Source organism: Ricinus communis, chromosome 6 (assembly GCF_019578655.1).
Source record: "Ricinus communis isolate WT05 ecotype wild-type chromosome 6, ASM1957865v1, whole genome shotgun sequence".
In the NCBI taxonomy this organism is placed as follows: domain Eukaryota; kingdom Viridiplantae; phylum Streptophyta; class Magnoliopsida; order Malpighiales; family Euphorbiaceae; genus Ricinus; species Ricinus communis.
The window spans coordinates 23,053,338-23,070,178 of record NC_063261.1 but is presented as its reverse complement, the minus strand read 5'-3'; the positions used below and the strand labels follow the sequence as shown (position 1 = coordinate 23,070,178).

Sequence of the window (16,841 nt, the reverse complement as noted above, 5' to 3'; positions counted from 1 at the left end):
TTACCAATATCATGTCTTTGAAGATTATACAGATTGAGATTCTCCAGGAAAAACAAAAACTCTGTTTGGTTACTTGGAAACTGAAGAAAAGAAATTTTTTTTTTCAAAAGAGCTTTCTTTCATACCGGTCATGAACCCATAGTTACTTGCCGGTTCAAAGTAGAATCCTGGTAACCGGCTGGACCAGTCTGTCTACTTATTTTAGCTCCCATCAGGCAACCATTTCCGGTTTTTCCGCAAGACAACCGGAACTTCCGGTTTAATTATTTTTCACCTTTGTAAAACCGGTCCATTTCATAAACATAACCGGATGACCCGGTAAAGCCGAACTAATTGCAGTTAAAACCCAAACCCCCTATTCGCTTAAGCCCTAATCGGTCGGTCCGGCCATCAAACCCTTTTCTGGTTTAATATAGCCCAACTTTTAACTTCCTTAACTCGGGTTCTGTTAATGATTCTCTAAAAAAGAACACAGAGAAACAAGTAAGTTCTTCTTACCCTTTTTGTTTTCCTTGTTTCTTTGTCTAGATTTCTTGTGGTTATAATCTTAGCACTTTCAAAATGGTTTATGTTAATTTAGTTTGTTTCATTAGATTAAAGAAAGAAAATTGAAAGCTGTTCTTGTTATCAGAAGTTCTGGAAACTTATTAAAGATTGTTAGAGGTAAGATTAAGCTTGAGTGATTTATTTGATTGTGAAGGCTTTGTTTAGATGGATTCTGATGATTTGGAACCAATACCAATAACATCGCAAAAACATGACCCAGCATGGAAGCATTGCCAAATGTTCAAGAATGGGGAGAGAGTGCAATTGAAATGTGTGTATTGTGGCAAGATTTTTAAAGGAGGTGGGATTCATAGGATTAAGGAGCATTTAGCGGGTCAAAAGGGTAATGCATCTACTTGTTTACAAGTTCCTACTGATGTTAAGCTTATAATGCAACAAAGTTTAGATGGAGTTGTAGTTAAGAAGAGGAAGAAGCAAAAGATTGCGGAGGAGATCACAAATTTAAACCCTGTTATTGGTGGTGGTGAGATAGAGGTTTTTGCTAATGATCAAATTGAGGTTAGTACTGGGATGGAGTTGATTGGTGTTTCAAATGTGATAGAGCCTAGTTCGAGTTTGTTAATTAGTGGACAAGAAGGAAAGGCTAATAAGGGTGGAGAGAGGAGGAAGAGGGGAAGAAGTAAAGGTTCTGGTGCAAATGCAAATGCTATTGTTAGTATGAACAGCAATAGGATGGCGTTAGGTGCTAAAAGAGTGAATGATCATGTACATATGGCGATTGGGAGGTTTTTATATGACATTGGGGCACCTTTGGATGCTGTGAACTCAGTTTATTTTCAGCCAATGGTTGATGCGATTGCTTCAGGAGGATTAGATGTTGGTATGCCTTCATGTCATGATCTTCGTGGCTGGATATTAAAGAATTCCGTTGAAGAAGTGAAGACTGAGGTTGATAAGCACATGGCAACTTGGGCAAGGACTGGCTGTTCTGTTTTGGTTGATCAATGGAACACACTAATGGGTAGAACTCTCTTAAGCTTTTTAGTTTATTGTTCAGAAGGAGTGGTGTTTTTGAAATCCGTCGATGCATCTGATATTATAAATTCATCTGATGCTCTTTATGAATTGATTAAAAAAGTAGTGGAAGAAGTTGGAGTTAGACATGTTTTGCAAGTGATAACTAGTATGGAAGAACAATATATTGTTGTGGGTAGAAGGTTAACTGATACTTTTCCTACTTTATATTGGGCTCCTTGTGCAGCTCATTGTATAGATTTGATACTTGAGGATTTTGCAAAACTTGAATGGATAAGTACAGTAATTCTACAAGCTAGATCTATTACAAGATTTGTATACAATCACAGTGTGGTTTTGAATATGGTAAAAAGGTATACGTTTGGCAGTGAAATTGTAGCAACAGGACTCACACATTTTGCCACAAACTTTGAAACATTGAAAAGAATGGTCGATCTAAAGCATACTTTACAGACCATGGTTACTTCACAGGAGTGGATGGATTGTCCCTATTCAAAGAAACCGAGGGGACTCGAGATGTTAGATTTGTTAAGTAATCAATCATTTTGGTCATCTTGTGTTCTAATAACCAATCTAACAAATCCTCTTTTGAGACTTTTGAGAATAGTTAGTAGCAAAAAGAGGCCTCCAATGGGGTATGTTTATGCAGGAATATACAGAGCAAAAGAAGCAATTAAGAAGGAACTTGTGAAGAGGAAAGATTACATGGTTTACTGGAATATAATAGATCACTGGTGGGAACAGCAAAGCAATCTCCCTCTTCATGCTGCTGGTTTCTTCCTTAATCCTAAGGTCCTTTACAGTATTGAAGGAGATCTTCACAATGAGATTCTTTCAGGGATGTTTGACTGCATAGAAAAATTGGTTCCAGATGTTACAGTCCAAGATAAAATTACCAAAGAGATAAACTCTTACAAGAATGCCTCTGGAGATTTTGGAAGGAAGATGGCAGTTAGAGCTAGAGAAACTCTACTTCCTGGTGAGGGTCCTTCTGCTGATTGAATTGCCCATTTCAGCTTCTATATTACACATTTAGCTTCTTGCTTGTAGGATAATAATATACTTGCATTCTTTAGGCCTAGTAGTGATAGGTAAAACTCTTTGGCAATGTTGCTTAGGCAGGATTATTAGTACTAGGAAAAAACTCCAAAGATATCGCATAGTTTTTGGTCTATTAGGCCAATATGGTGTCACTTCTGCAATGGATCAAATACCTTTTTGTATGCTATGCAATTATTTTACATGCAGGAATCACATTTCTCTAGACTATATTGAAAGTAATATTTTTAGATTGACACTTGTTGGATTGTTATATTTTTTGTTGTAGCTGAATGGTGGTCAACATATGGAGGAAGTTGCCCAAATTTGGCGCGGTTAGCCATCCGTGTTCTCAGTCAACCCTGCAGCTCATTTGGTTATAAGCTAAATCATATTTCTCTTGAGCAAATACATGACACGAAAAATTGTCTGGAACGTCAACGACTCAGTGACCTCGTCTTTGTTCAGTATAATTTGCGACTGAAACAAATGTAAGTCTTATGGATGGAACTGAATATGCTTATTCTAGTTTATATTTTTGAAATCACGTAAAACAAAATTCGAGATATTATTATAACGAATCTTTTACAGGGTTGGTAAGAGTGAAGAACAGGATTCTGTGGATCCCCTATCATTTGACTGCATCAGTATTTTGGAGGACTGGATCAAGGAAAAAGATATAAGCACAGAAGACTATGCAAACTCTGATTGGATGGCACTTGATCCACCTTCTGTGAACACAAGACAACCGCATGATGAAGTTGACGAGTTGGGAGCAGGTACTTAGAAAATTCACTGATTGGATAGAATTACTAAAGAAGTATGACTGTCTGGTGAGCTATTATTGCAGCGCATTCTTACTAATTTAAGTTCCTTGTTTGTTCAATATGCAGGGTTTCATGATTATGAGATTTTTAATAGAGTGAAAGACACTGAAGATGACAATGATGAATAAATTCAGTCGAAAAACTTTGAAGTGCACGTTGGAGTATTCAAATCGATGGCGGGTTCCCTTCTGCAGTATTATCTCGCATTGCAATTGTCTTAACTTAATATATCATTAAATACAGACAAGATTAAATGTAAATGCATTAGGTTCCTCTAACATTAGAGATGATCATCAGGAGAACGGAGTTAGATAAGGGCGAACAAGGTTCGATAATGATACAACTATTCACTGTCGCTCATTGAACTCCTTTCCAAAGCCTTAAAGTATAGTAGGAAGGTCTAATGTTCCAGAAAAGTGCATTGTAGTCATAAAACAGAAAGATTTCAGTCCATGTTAAGAGCTTGCTCCTGTACAATTCACCTTGTATATTTTCAAATAGATTTCTGAAGAATTTTACGCATATTGGACGAATAGAATGCCGAACGGAATATGCAAAGCTTCTTTTCTTTTCTTATCTTTTAATAACATGTTATTTTTTCTCCGTATTTTCATGGAGTGATCTAAAGACTGTTGTCAAATCCCTGCAAAAAGCACCTGGTGAATGCTTTATCTTTCCCATTTGGTAGGATGGTTCATTGAGCTGATATCTAATTATGTGACAGGAAGGAAGGACACATCACTTCTCCAGTTTGGAGGCTTGACCATTTCAGATTTATAACTTTCATCACAGAAAGATGTAGAAGTCATCATGCTAGATCCAGATTTGTTCATTTTCGTATTTCTCTTCGATTCAAATATGGGAAAGTTTATGGCATGATTGGCTCCAAAGCAAAGTTTGACACTGAGCTTACTTGTTCACTTAACAAAAGATATCAACAGCCAAAATTGAGATCATGAAGGAAAAAAGAAGCCTTTCAATCAGAAAATGAAAATATCTTTTGATGGGCTAAAGGAACTTTTTTTTTTGTGTTTTTCAAGAAAGTATTGACTTACTTTGTATAAGACAAGTACAGTTCAGTGTTTTAGATGGAATTTTCTAATCTTGTAATCTCTTTTGAGATCAAGTAGTGGCATGAAAAAGTTTCACTCTGTGGGGCAACAATCCACTCATCTACAGGGAAAATGTGAATTGAACTTTTCAGGAAACTAAAACACATTAAGGCTGCCTATCAAGAAAATCATTTTTATTGCTTGTAAGTCTCTTTCTTCTCAAGATATGTTTACCTTTGATGGGCATTCTTTGAATTCATTATCGTTTGACTTGTTTTCTGCAGCATGATTACTTCCAGGGTTTTCCTTGAACTTTAACATGCAATCTCAGTTTTTCTTGAATTTTGATAGTGAAACTATCTCAAGAAACATGATTTATTTTATTGACAGAAAGATAATAGGGAACTGATTGTCAACAGCTAGTGAAGATGACTTCTACCTGCTGTCTACCATCTTCTTTTATTCATTTTTCCATTGATTTGTATTCTACCGCTGCTTGTCTCGGTCAATTCTCACAATATATAATTTTTCAAAAGGGACGATTTCGATGTAAAGCAAGAAAACAGGCAGGTTAGGAATGGCAATGGGTGGGGCGGCAACAACGAGCCATTAGCCATTTCTGCTAGGGGTGTCAAAATGGATTATCACAAGCCAATCCAATTCATCAAACACGAAAAATATGGGTTAAGATTGAAACGGGTTGACGCATTTATAATATAGCTTGAAACGAGTAATGTAACAGGTTAACTCGCGAACCCTTTGTAACCTATTTAATTTTTCATATCGTGTTGGATCGTGTCAACTCGATCCAATCCATTTATAACCCGTAAAATTTAAAAGATAAAAAATAAAATAACTATATAAAAATAAAAATAAATAAAAATAAAATGGCTAAAAAGTAAAATATAACAAATAAGGCATAATTAGTATGAAATTCTAATAAAATTTTCTGCTAATTTACTTTTGTGCTATCCCTCTCATTAAAGAAAACAAAACCCTAACAAAATAATTTGGTACTATCTATATGAATTTTAAAAATGTCTTTTATAGTAGCTGGAAATTTTATTTATAATTTGATATCTATTGATTTGAAAAATATAATTTCTTTCATGTTAAATACATTAAATTTTATGCCATTGATTTAAAAAAATATAATTTTTTTACGTATTAAATACATTAAATTTTATGCCATTTATATAACAGATTAAGCGGGTCGTGTCAGATTTATGACCCATACACGATTCATTTAAATAAACATATTATGCGTGTTGTGTTTATATCACCCGTTAAAAATTCGTGTCATGTTAGGATTGAGATAAATTAATACGATTACTAAATGAGTTATGTTCATGTTGACCCTATTCATATCACTTAAATAGATCAACCCGACACAAACACAGTCCATGAACACGTTTTGACACACTTAATTTTTGTTGTGTGAACTAAATAGAAAGATTGACTTTTTTTTTTTATGCGGCTCTTTTTTTATTTTTTACTAAAATATATTTATAATAATTTTTTAAAATTTTATCATTTTTGAAATATACATATAAATATTAATGTATTATTTATTATTCAAGCATAAACATATATTACATAGTATTAAATAAAATAACTCATTTTTTAGTCTTATAATTTATTTATTTATTTTGCATATACAAAATATACTCCTTTCTTCTAATTTTGATAGGCTATTTTTTCTTTTTAGTTGTTTAATAATTAATATAAATATCAATATCTATATTTAATTTTCGCTCATTTAACTTTGAAGTTACAAATTATTATATAAAATTTAATTGAGTTTCAATTTAATTATTCTTTTATTTGAATCTCAAAATATTAACAAATATACTCATTATCATGCATTACATGAAGAAGTATATTCAAATATTTTAGTAAGAACATAGTTAAAAATAAATAGTATTAATTGAAGAAATTAAATTTTTTAATCTCTATTTAAATTAAAAATGATATATCAAATAATATAATGGAGTTTGGTCAATCCGAGAAGAAATATATGGGATGAAAGAGCGAATTCTCTGCCCCATTCGAGGCAAATTTCTACCGAGAATGAAAAATTCTCTGGTCCCATTGCCATCCCAAGTATCAAGCTTTTCTTTTTCGTTACCGGACATCTCATGAGTAGGCAGAAAACAATACGTATTAACGTGTTAAACTTGGCTTGTTTATCTGTAACCAAATTGATCACTATTATTAATTGATTTCTGATGCTTTTGCTATGTGGAGATTTGTTCAGCCTCAATGAATTACCTATAAACTTGATCATCAGAGTCGAAGTTTCCAAGTGCTTTTGGACCTGAATGGACTTCTCTAGCAAATCCCATCGTACCTTTTTATAATCACCATTGACATCTAGTGGGTGACAGAAAATGATGGGAGTGGAGTGCAGCCTCATTTTCCAATGCAGATGCACACTGACAGCAAACTGCAGTGGTTCTTGCACCGTAGACAGAAAGACAGTTTGCTGCTGGCATGCGCCGATACTGATCAGGAGTCAAATTCTCCTGATCAGCTGCATGTTAAGGCTAATTTGGAGGAAAAAAAAAAAGTTTACTAAAGAGTAGTAAATTTTAGCAGTATACTTCAGGAATGTTGTAAATTTTTGCTGCCATGGTAATTCATAACTGACTTTACTGATTGATGCTCCTCTTATCTTGACACAGCAATAAGAGAGATTTTCTGTCTCCTGTTGTTTTCAGTTTTCTGCAAATCATGTTTGTTGATAATGATAATGATTAGAGTAACTTTTAAACTGTCTATGTCAATGTCATTCAAGTAAATTAAACATAATACTGTTCTGCAAATTAAGATAATGTTCCTTGATTGCTAGGATTGTCATGTGTGATGATAACAGGACATCCTGAGGTCAATGGAAGATAAAAGTATAGGATAAAAATATGATGGTGGTTGGCAGGTTGCACCTAACCTTGAGTTATTTTAAAAGAAAAGGAAAAGAAACAGAAAAGGATATTAAAATAGCAAGTTGTAAGCTTGTGAAATTGAATATTGGAATATGTCCTCAACAGTCATAGTCACAAAACTATTGGTTGATTTTTAAGAATCTGCAGTCCAGTAGCTGCATTCAAAAAATTCAGAAGCAATGAATATAGAAGCATTAACATTTGAGTATTCTTATGACCAATTATGACAAGCTCTCTCCATTCCTTGCCCATATCTTGAAATTTAAGAACTTTCCAATGATAAATGAGCAATATCTACTTGGCAATGTACAACCCACATTTGGGATATCATCAATTCATTTACATATTAACCTCAAAAAATTTAAGGAAAATTAAAGATGAAAAGGAAGATTATGACAAGTATATAGAAAAGTAATCTCAAGACAAAAAGGAGAAAATTATAAGCAAAAAAGGGGGACCATGGCTATCTACCTTCATTTCTACCGGAATGTGAAAGAGGTGAAGATGAACTAGCTTCAATGTCATCTCCATAATCACCAACTGATGACCATGTACTGCCCTTCTCAAAATTAGATGACAATGGATAAGAATGCACATAATCCTCAAACTCCACACCACTAGTACCTTCACCCTTTTTCTTATCATATGCATCTGGTGCTGTAACCATCTCAGGCAGTGCTACTTCTCCTTGTAAGTAGCTCACAACCTGTCTCATTGCAGGCCTCATGTTGGGTGAATTATTAGAACATATTAGCCCTAGTTTCAACACAACAACAGCTTCAAGCTCATCAAACTCGCCATTCAATCTTGGATCCACTACCTCAAGAATTGCACCACTTCTCCACTTATCCCATACCCAATCTACCAAAATGAGCTCTTCAGGCAGTGCTTTAGGCTCAATAGGTCTCCTTCCACACACTACTTCTAGCAATAGTGCACCAAAGGCAAACACATCTGAACTAGCAGTAGGCTTTCCTGTTCTTGTTAGCTCTGGTGCTAAGTAACCCAATGTGCCCACCACTCTAGTGGTGCTAGGATTACTGCCTCGTTCATATAATTTTGCAAGACCAAAATCACCAAGTCTTCCATTTAGCTCAGAATCTAACAACACATTGCCTGCTTTTATATCTCTATGGATCACAGTCTGTTCCCATCCTTCATGCAGATATAGAAGACCAGAAGCCACACCTTTGATGATATTGAACCTTTGTTCCCAATTGAGAATGGTTGGAGGCTCATCAAATAAGTACTTATCTAAGCTCCCATTAGGCATGAAATCATAGACAAGTAACAAGTCAACTCGCCTGCGACACCAACCCAACAACTGAACCAAATTTCTATGTCTAAGACGACCGATACTAGCAATCTCAGAAGCAAATTCCCTCACACCTTGTTTAGATTCATGAGAGATTCTCTTAACAGCAACTTCAGTAGAATTTGGTAAAGTTCCTTTGTAAACTTTGCCAAATCCACCAAACCCAAGAAGCTCTTTATCTCTAAAACCTTTTGTTGCTTTCTTGAGTTCTCGATAAGAGAATCTATGAGGACCAACATCAAACTCCCATTCCTCTATCACATCAGCATTCTGAATCTTTCTAATTAGGTAAAAGGATACAGCCACGGCCAAGATTATAATCACAACAGCTGAAATTGTGACAGCTGCAATCAATAGCGTGTGATCCTTTTTAGGACCAGGAAGAGTGGGAAGAGAAGATAAAGACAAAGACTTGGCTACTCCATTAACAGTGAAAGTCCATCCAAGAATATAGTGTGTGCTTGCTAATAAACCAGTAGATGAAGAGAACCCAACGTACATGTAATCTTTCAAGAAAGGAGAAAGATCTACTCCAAAAGATAAAATGGGAAGTCTTGGTTTTACGGAAAAAGGTGAAAGCCTAACTTCTACAAGATTCTTGATGGAATCATAGTCAATCCAAGCTTGAATAACCTTGTTACTCTGAAGACTAAGATTTTGCCTTGTAGAATTATCAAGAAAATAAGCAGCAGGAGCAGATTTATTGGATTGCAAACTGTTTATATCAATACCAACATGGTTGTCATTTATATCACCAAATTCAAAGTCTTGAACTGTATCAAATTCAACTGCAAAAATATGATTTGAGAAATTACCAATATCACTTGCATTAAGTAAGCCAAGGTACTGACTAGGAAGAGACCCTTGAAGCTGTTTTGAGGTAGAGATAGTGAAAGCAAAACCATGGCCACCGAGCTTCAAGTACTCAGGAACTATAGCAAAAGCAAAAGAAGTAGAGAAGGAGAAAGCCTTACCATTGCTAGAGTTCTTGAATTGGATTAGATTACTGTAGAAAGCATGGCCTTTTAAACGCTGAGTGTTGTTTGTTAATCTAAGTACGCCATTATTTTCAATCTCAGCACCATCATAAAGGCTCATGTTGTTCCCGGCATGACTAAAACCATCAGAAAAGATCTCTTCTACCTGGGAAATAACTGGGTTTGCAAAGAAAAAGAGAAAGAACAAGAAAAAACAAAGTTTCTCGGACATTACAAAAAGAAAATTGAGGTGCTTTAAGCAAGTTCCGGTGTTCACAAGAACATGGAAAGATTCTTGGACATTTCAGAGAGAAAAAGTGAGATTTTTGAAACAGAAGGATGCTCTGTTTCTCTGTAAGCAAGAGAATATCTGTGTGTGTTAAAAGATTGGTATTTGTCACATATTATTTATTAATTTATAGCTCTATGTGTTAAAGGGATTGGTTTTTGAAGAAAGAAAAGGGAATTTGAGGGGTGGTTCTAGGATGGTGAGGGAAGATCTGGGGATTTTATTTTATCTCACATGCGTCTTGTCGATAGTGACTATAGCCAATGCACTACAAGTCCATCTCAGCATCGGTGCATCACCCACCATTTCTGCAAGGTAAAAAAGCTCTCTCTCTCTCTCTCTCTCTCTGTATATGTATATATAAAATGTGGGTGTTCCTGGCTGCTTAATGAAGCATTTAAAAACTAATTTACATGTGATATTTTAGAATTGATTGGGCAAGAAAAAATTCATTAAAGTGGACAGTTTTTGGCATATCAAGTTAAAGAGTGGAACAGCACAACAGGCTTCGTAGTATTACGGGATCCTGACAACGATTATGATTAATAATGCAAAATGGATAGGATTTTTAAATCTCAATGGAAATTTTGTATACAAAATGGATAATATTTGTTCTGGAATATATAGTGTGCAAGCAGAGAGAATCGGACAATAAACTGTTACCCAAATACTGCTGCGGCTCAACGTCAATAATAATAACATTCAAGGGGCGGTTTTTGGCCTTTTTTGTCGGAAATCACCCTTTTCAACCATTGTTTTTTTTAAAAGAAATTCTTTAACTGTTTTATACTGTCCGAATTTTTATTTATTTATTTTACAATGGTTATAGCTAACATATTAATTGTTAAGCTAGGGAGAAGAAAAAATTATATTTAATGAAAAATAAACAATCACATTTTAAAAATTAAAAGTGTTGAATTCGATATTTAAACCTCCAACTCTAAACGTTTGCCCACTCGCTCCTCTCTATTTCATATGTTTAAATTTAATAAATTTATATCAATTATCTGTCGTTTTAAAAACTAAATAAGAGATTTTTTTTAATATATACTCATATTAAATAAAAATATTTCATAAACAAAATGATCTATTTTTTCAGTAAAAACTACTTTTTTTTTTTTTGTTTATATCAACGATTATGAAGATCTTTATACTAATTTATAAAACTTAGGCTCGAAAAAGAATTAGTTAGAGGAATAATTTTGTAATACTGTATTTCTTATTTAATAACAAAATAATTAATTTACTTTGAGTTTGACTATGCTTTTATCATTCTAAAATTAACAAATCACTATTATTCTAATTGTTCATATTACTCTTTTAACTTAATACTTCTATTCTTTTTTCTCTTAAGATTTGCTTCGCTCCCTTAGTTTCAATAATATTTCTTTTGCCATAATCCATAATCTAATCAGGTGGACTCTAATATTATCAGAAATTAGCTTAGTTTATTTAAAAATAGGGTTAGATTAAGAAGCAGATGTTTTTGTCATTCGGTAAAGAGAGATGAGTTTAATTATTAATTTAAAAATTATAAATACGTTATTTTAAGAAATAGTGACAGCTTTCAATTAGATTTAGCTTTGCTTATAGTATGAATTTGGCTCTACTACATTAAATTGCAATTGTACAAGGTTGAATATAAAATTTACACTTAATTTCAACTTTAAACCAAAGTCAAGTTCCTATGTCTTAGGACACATCATTGTCAAAAGATAATTACTAAAGTAAAAACACCCAAAAACTATTCTATAATTTTTTTTGATAAAAAATACGAGTCTTTTTAAAAAATAATGGTAAGTTTTTTATATTTCATATTATTAATAGATAAAAAAACTTGTTTAGTTGGATTAATCAATGCAACTAGTAATTGATGGTTGATAGCTCTAAACTGATAGCTAATAAACTAAATCGTTTGGAATAATTTTATTAATTATTATTATTAGTAATATTAAATGATTATTGAGATGATAATTTATCTTTAATTATATCTGATTCTATAATCCTATTTTTAATGATCGAAATTAATAAAAATAACTTATAATAATTAAAAATATTATAATATTAGTTTATTTAAATCAATTGTATTTATTTTAAAAAATATCTATCAAAATCATTTTAAAAATAGAAATTTAAATTTAAATGTTATTAATTAAAAATTTCAATTTCAAATGTCTTAATTATTTAATTATTAAGTATTAATTTAAAAAGAATACCTATTTAACATGAATTATAAAAAATTAATTATATAAGATTAATTTAAAATAAGTTATTATTAATTATTTTTAATAAAAATAAAATAGTTCAAATAAATTAAAAATCATTCGACTATCATATGACAAAAGAATCTCTAAGTATCCAATCAATTATTAAGGCTTGATTATTAAATCTTACTGAATAAGTGTTGAGTGAAAAACATCTACCAACAACACTGACACCTGGCCAAAATATAGGCCGAGCATGATAGAATAGATCGAGCATGACAGAATAGGCTGATCATGAAAGAATAGCCCGAGTATGAAAGAATGGGCTGAGTATGAAAGAGTAGGTCGACCATGAGAAATAGACCAAACATCTAATGATAACTGAGCATTTGCGCGCCGAGTTGTCATAACTAAAAAATACGGAGTTGGCTAAGTCCAAATTCAAGCACAACAAAAAATCTTAAAAACTAAGTCATAGTCGGACTCTAGTTAGAAATCCGACCCAACCTAGGATTATGTTGTATGATCAAGAAGAGTAATCCTAATAGAATTGAGAGACTTTACATTCACAAAATCATACTCCTAATAAGATTAGAAGACCTTTTGTCTCTATATAAAAGACTGTAACACAACATATCAAATATATTCATTATTCTACAATTACTACATATTTTATAACTTAAAACTATTACTGACTCAGTCGTCGGAATGAATGGCTGGACAATCTCGTCCAACATTTTTTAACCATTATTTCAGGAACCCTAGAGCTTGGGTAAGACTTAAATAACTTGTTAATAGCTTTTGTTGACCAAACTATCAAGCAGCAAGTATCTAAACTAATCACATAAAGACAATAATGACAGACAATTTTGAAAAGCCTAACATGTTATAAATATATCTCGTTATGTGATAATTCTTTTATTTTACTCCTATCATATTAATTTCTTAAATGGCATAAATAATCTTTTTCTCCATCTATTAGTAATATGAATTACAAAATATCTTCTTATGAAAAAAACCTATATTATATATGAAACTGCATTGAATCACAAGAAAAATAGAGATTATGATAATCCTTATTGGACTCTATGTATTAACAAGCAGGAATCGCCGAGGTATTTATGCAAATAGGTATAATCCATGTAATCACAGAAATTATCAAAATAAAAGAATTTACGATAATAACAATCAATATACGAAAGAATCCTTTTTTTCTAATTCCTATGATGCAATTGGTGCTTATCGACAGAAAAGAATCAATTTAGATAGTCCTTTGTGGCTCCGGTGGCAACTAGATCAACGTGTTATTGCTTCAAGAGAAGCTCCCGTCGAAGTTCACTATAAATCTTTGAGTACCTATCATGAGATTTATGAACGCTATCTAATAGTAAGAAATATAAAAAGAAAGAAATTCTTTGTATATACATTCGAACTACTGTTGGTCATATTTCTCTTTATCGAGAAATCGAAGAAACTATACAAGGGTTTTGCCAAGCCGGCTCAGATGGTATCTAATCATAGGGATCTAAGCTAAGTAATTCTATAACACTGGCATGAATTTCGATCTCTTCGGTTCAGCTAGGACCCTAGTTCCTGAATTTCAAATGTTACCTAACATTGACCTAAGCATTTTTTATCAATCAACCAAAAGAAACCTAATTAATACCACAAATAGAAAATCTCCATCAACATCTAAACTAGCACTTGTTATTTGGACGACAGCTGATATGATAAACACGCAACTCAACCTAAAAAAAAAGTGTTAGACTGGCATAAATTCTCATCTCAACTTATAAAAGTCTACTTATGAGAGGTGTTCCTATGGACACCATAAAAATGCAAGGAAATTTGACAAATTAAATCGCAAAACAAAAATAAGACTTTAAATTTCTGGTAAGTACCAAAATGTAGTTGGTGTATCCAATGGATAACTTGTTTTGTTGGTACTAATGTTTCAATTTTTATTTTTAGTACCAGGACTTTTATTTTTTGTTTCAATTTAGGTGTTTAGCACTTTTTTTCAAGTTTAACAATTTGTTTTACTGATTTGGATACTGAAAATAAAATAATTTTTAATTGATTCGCTTATTAGTAATATCGATTTACTAATAATTTATAAAACTTATTTTTAAATACATAATTGGAAAAATTTAAAAAGGTGGGGCTCACATATTATATTAGTGAGATAATATTATTAATATAGAGAATCAATTAAAAAAATTTATTGTCAATAGCCACCGTTAGTAAGAATAAGCTAAAAATAAATTAAGCACCGTAAATTGAAATAAAAAATAAAACTACCAATATCAAAATAGTACAGCACATTGAATGTTTTTATCAAATTAAGGCCCCATATTATTGGGGTTTGATGCCGTCCATATACAGAAGGACGTTACAACTCTAAGAAGTGTATTAAACAGTCTTGGGACTGTCCATTTTTCCTTTTTCTTTCTGTGGGATACCAGCTCATCTCCACCCACCACCATTTTCTGCCTTTCTCTTTTCTTTTTTCTTTTTTCTTTCTCTTCCTTCCTTTTGGATATTGAAAACCCTAATTTCAGATTACTATTAGAAAATACTTACATGTGACCAAGAAAACTCCCATGGAAGGTCTCCATTCATTTTAGCCCACAGGACAAAGCAGATGGATTGTAATTATATATATTCTTTTTCTTATTGGTCTGTGGCATTAATATAATAAGCTTACGTAATGGAGATGATAGTAGTAGCTAGCTACGCCAGCAATGAGCAAATCCCAAGTGATTGAATTGCCTGGGACAAATGTAGTTAGGGATATGTACTTATCCAGCTCATCTAATTATCTTATTAATAGTTTGTATGTTTTGGAATGTACCATCTTACCCATTTCTGGTTCACATTGATTAGTAAGTTCACATTGTCAGGCTGGAAGCACCTGCATGAACTGAGCCAAATTATTTTGTACGAAGAAAGTTTTGTATTTGAGTTAGACTGTTCGTTGTTTATAAATTTAACCTCAGAAGGTTTTGTTGGTAATGAAAATATTTTGTTGAGATGAAAATAATGAATTATTTCGTTATATGAAAACTTTGGAGCCTCAGTAAAAAGTCTTATATTCGTATTTAATACTCTTAATGCCGAGATGCTAAACTAATGAGTTTATTTATAACTTGCTCACTTCAAAAGAAAAGGAATATTATATAGCTTAATAATGAAGATATGGAAATTTTTTATTAAGATGTTGTTGAATCCAACCCTGTTTGCTCATATGATATAAAATTAAATACATAAATAAATAACAGTGATTTCTTTTCTGATTTTAACTAATGAATCATAACTACTTGAACAGATCTTTGGATTAAGTTGTTTATTTCCTTATCGTGTGGTAGTAACTTTGAGAAATTACTTATTTTAATTTATATATTAAACTTATTGATGGATTCGGCAAATTTCGGATGGATTTGAAGAAGAACTTGAGAATTATTGATTTATAAAATCTGCAAAATAAAGAGAAGAAGAGGCTATCAGAGTGGAAGCTAAATTCTCACGATCTAACTCTAATGCCTAAGTTAGATTATAAGGAGAATTATTTGCTTTCTATTAATGTTAGAGAATGATAAAGATACTATGTTTTTTATAGTTAGAGTTTTATGTCTTTCAGTGAAATTCTCATATTGTTCTTTTAGAATATTGGACTTGGATTTTTGAATAAAGAATTTTGATAGAAAACTTCGGCGGCTAGCCTAAAAGATCGGATCTCTATTTCGGAAAGTCTACTTCAGTAAAAAGATGACCTTGATATTAGATTTCCCTATCAAAAGTAAGACTTCTATTTAAAAACTCAATTTTCTAAAAGGATAATACGAGAATTTCACTAAGAAAATATAAAAACCCTAAACATAAAAGCTATAATATCTTCATTATTCTTTAACTTTAATAGTAATTCTTCTATTATGATTTAAGGCATTAGAGTTGGATCGTCGGAATCCAACATTCATTACAACCTCTTATTCTCTTTATTTTACAGATCCTATAAACTAAAAATCCTCAAACTCTCCCTTAAGTCCATCCAAAACTTGCTGAATCATCACTTATAAAGAAACAATATCATATTTATTAACATTAAATAACCGAATATGTGTTAACCATCTAATTTCTAAATATAAAAACATTCAAACTGCAAATCATTCATCTATTCATATTCATTATAGTGTTTATATACAGAACATGTAAGTTAATCATAATTTGGCATATTAAACTACTGGTCTGTCAATGATTTGGTCAGTAACATATTAATTTCTTGATCAAATCATTTGGTCGAAAGCTAACTGTCCTTGTAATATAAAGACGACTAGTAGAAAGGAATATTGACTCTTTTTCTCTTATATAGATTAATGTTAACAAAAATGGCTTAAACTATCACAAACAATGTGCACTCAGTAGTACATGGTCGACCATTCAACGTGGCCACCACCACTCCATTAGTTCTAGTATTTGTTTTTTTAGTAAACTTATTACTCTGGGTTTGGGTGTGGTTTTGTACTAAAATGTCTCTATAAACAATAACCTTTGATGCTTAAAAACTTTAATATAGGATTTATTTCTTGATATATTCTAACGCAGGTGGTCCATTAAAACTTTTTAGCTCGTGAAAATTGAAGTTGATACTTAATTTT

At 32.2% G+C, this 16,841-nt stretch overlaps 2 protein-coding genes across 3 annotated transcripts; one reads left to right on the top strand and one right to left on the bottom strand.

The window, feature by feature from the left end:
* The first annotated feature begins 345 nt into the window (after window positions 1–345).
* LOC8274856 lies at window positions 346–4,034 on the top strand. Of its 2 annotated transcripts, XM_025158247.2 has the most exons (5): window positions 346–483; window positions 701–2,521; window positions 2,870–3,071; window positions 3,172–3,359; window positions 3,474–4,034. In XM_025158247.2, exons 2-5 carry the CDS (start codon window positions 712–714, stop codon window positions 3,533–3,535), a joined length of 2,262 nt encoding a protein of 753 aa, XP_025014015.2. In that variant the 5' UTR covers window positions 346–483; window positions 701–711; the 3' UTR covers window positions 3,536–4,034. The 2 variants fall into 2 exon arrangements, with proteins under 2 accessions (XP_025014015.2, XP_048231826.1); XM_048375869.1 differs by lacking the exon at window positions 346–483 and having other exon boundaries at window positions 490–2,521.
* Window positions 4,035–7,612: 3,578 nt separating this feature from the next.
* Window positions 7,613–10,499, bottom strand: LOC8274857 (L-type lectin-domain containing receptor kinase S.4). The gene has a single exon (XM_015722435.3). It carries the CDS (start codon window positions 9,923–9,925, stop codon window positions 7,865–7,867), a length of 2,061 nt encoding a protein of 686 aa, XP_015577921.2. The 5' UTR covers window positions 9,926–10,499; the 3' UTR covers window positions 7,613–7,864.
* Window positions 10,500–16,841: the final 6,342 nt, after the last annotated feature.

Coding starts and splice junctions, on each gene's coding strand:
- LOC8274857 (XM_015722435.3), bottom strand. CDS start 9,925: ATGTCCGAGAAACTTTGTTTTTTCTTGTTCTTTCTCTTTTTCTTTGCA.
- LOC8274856 (XM_025158247.2), top strand. CDS start 712: ATGGATTCTGATGATTTGGAACCAATACCAATAACATCGCAAAAACAT. Junction 2,522..2,869: donor TAGAGAAACTCTACTTCCTG/GTGAGGGTCCTT, acceptor TTTTTGTTGTAG/CTGAATGGTGGTCAACATAT. Junction 3,072..3,171: donor AATTTGCGACTGAAACAAAT/GTAAGTCTTATG, acceptor AATCTTTTACAG/GGTTGGTAAGAGTGAAGAAC.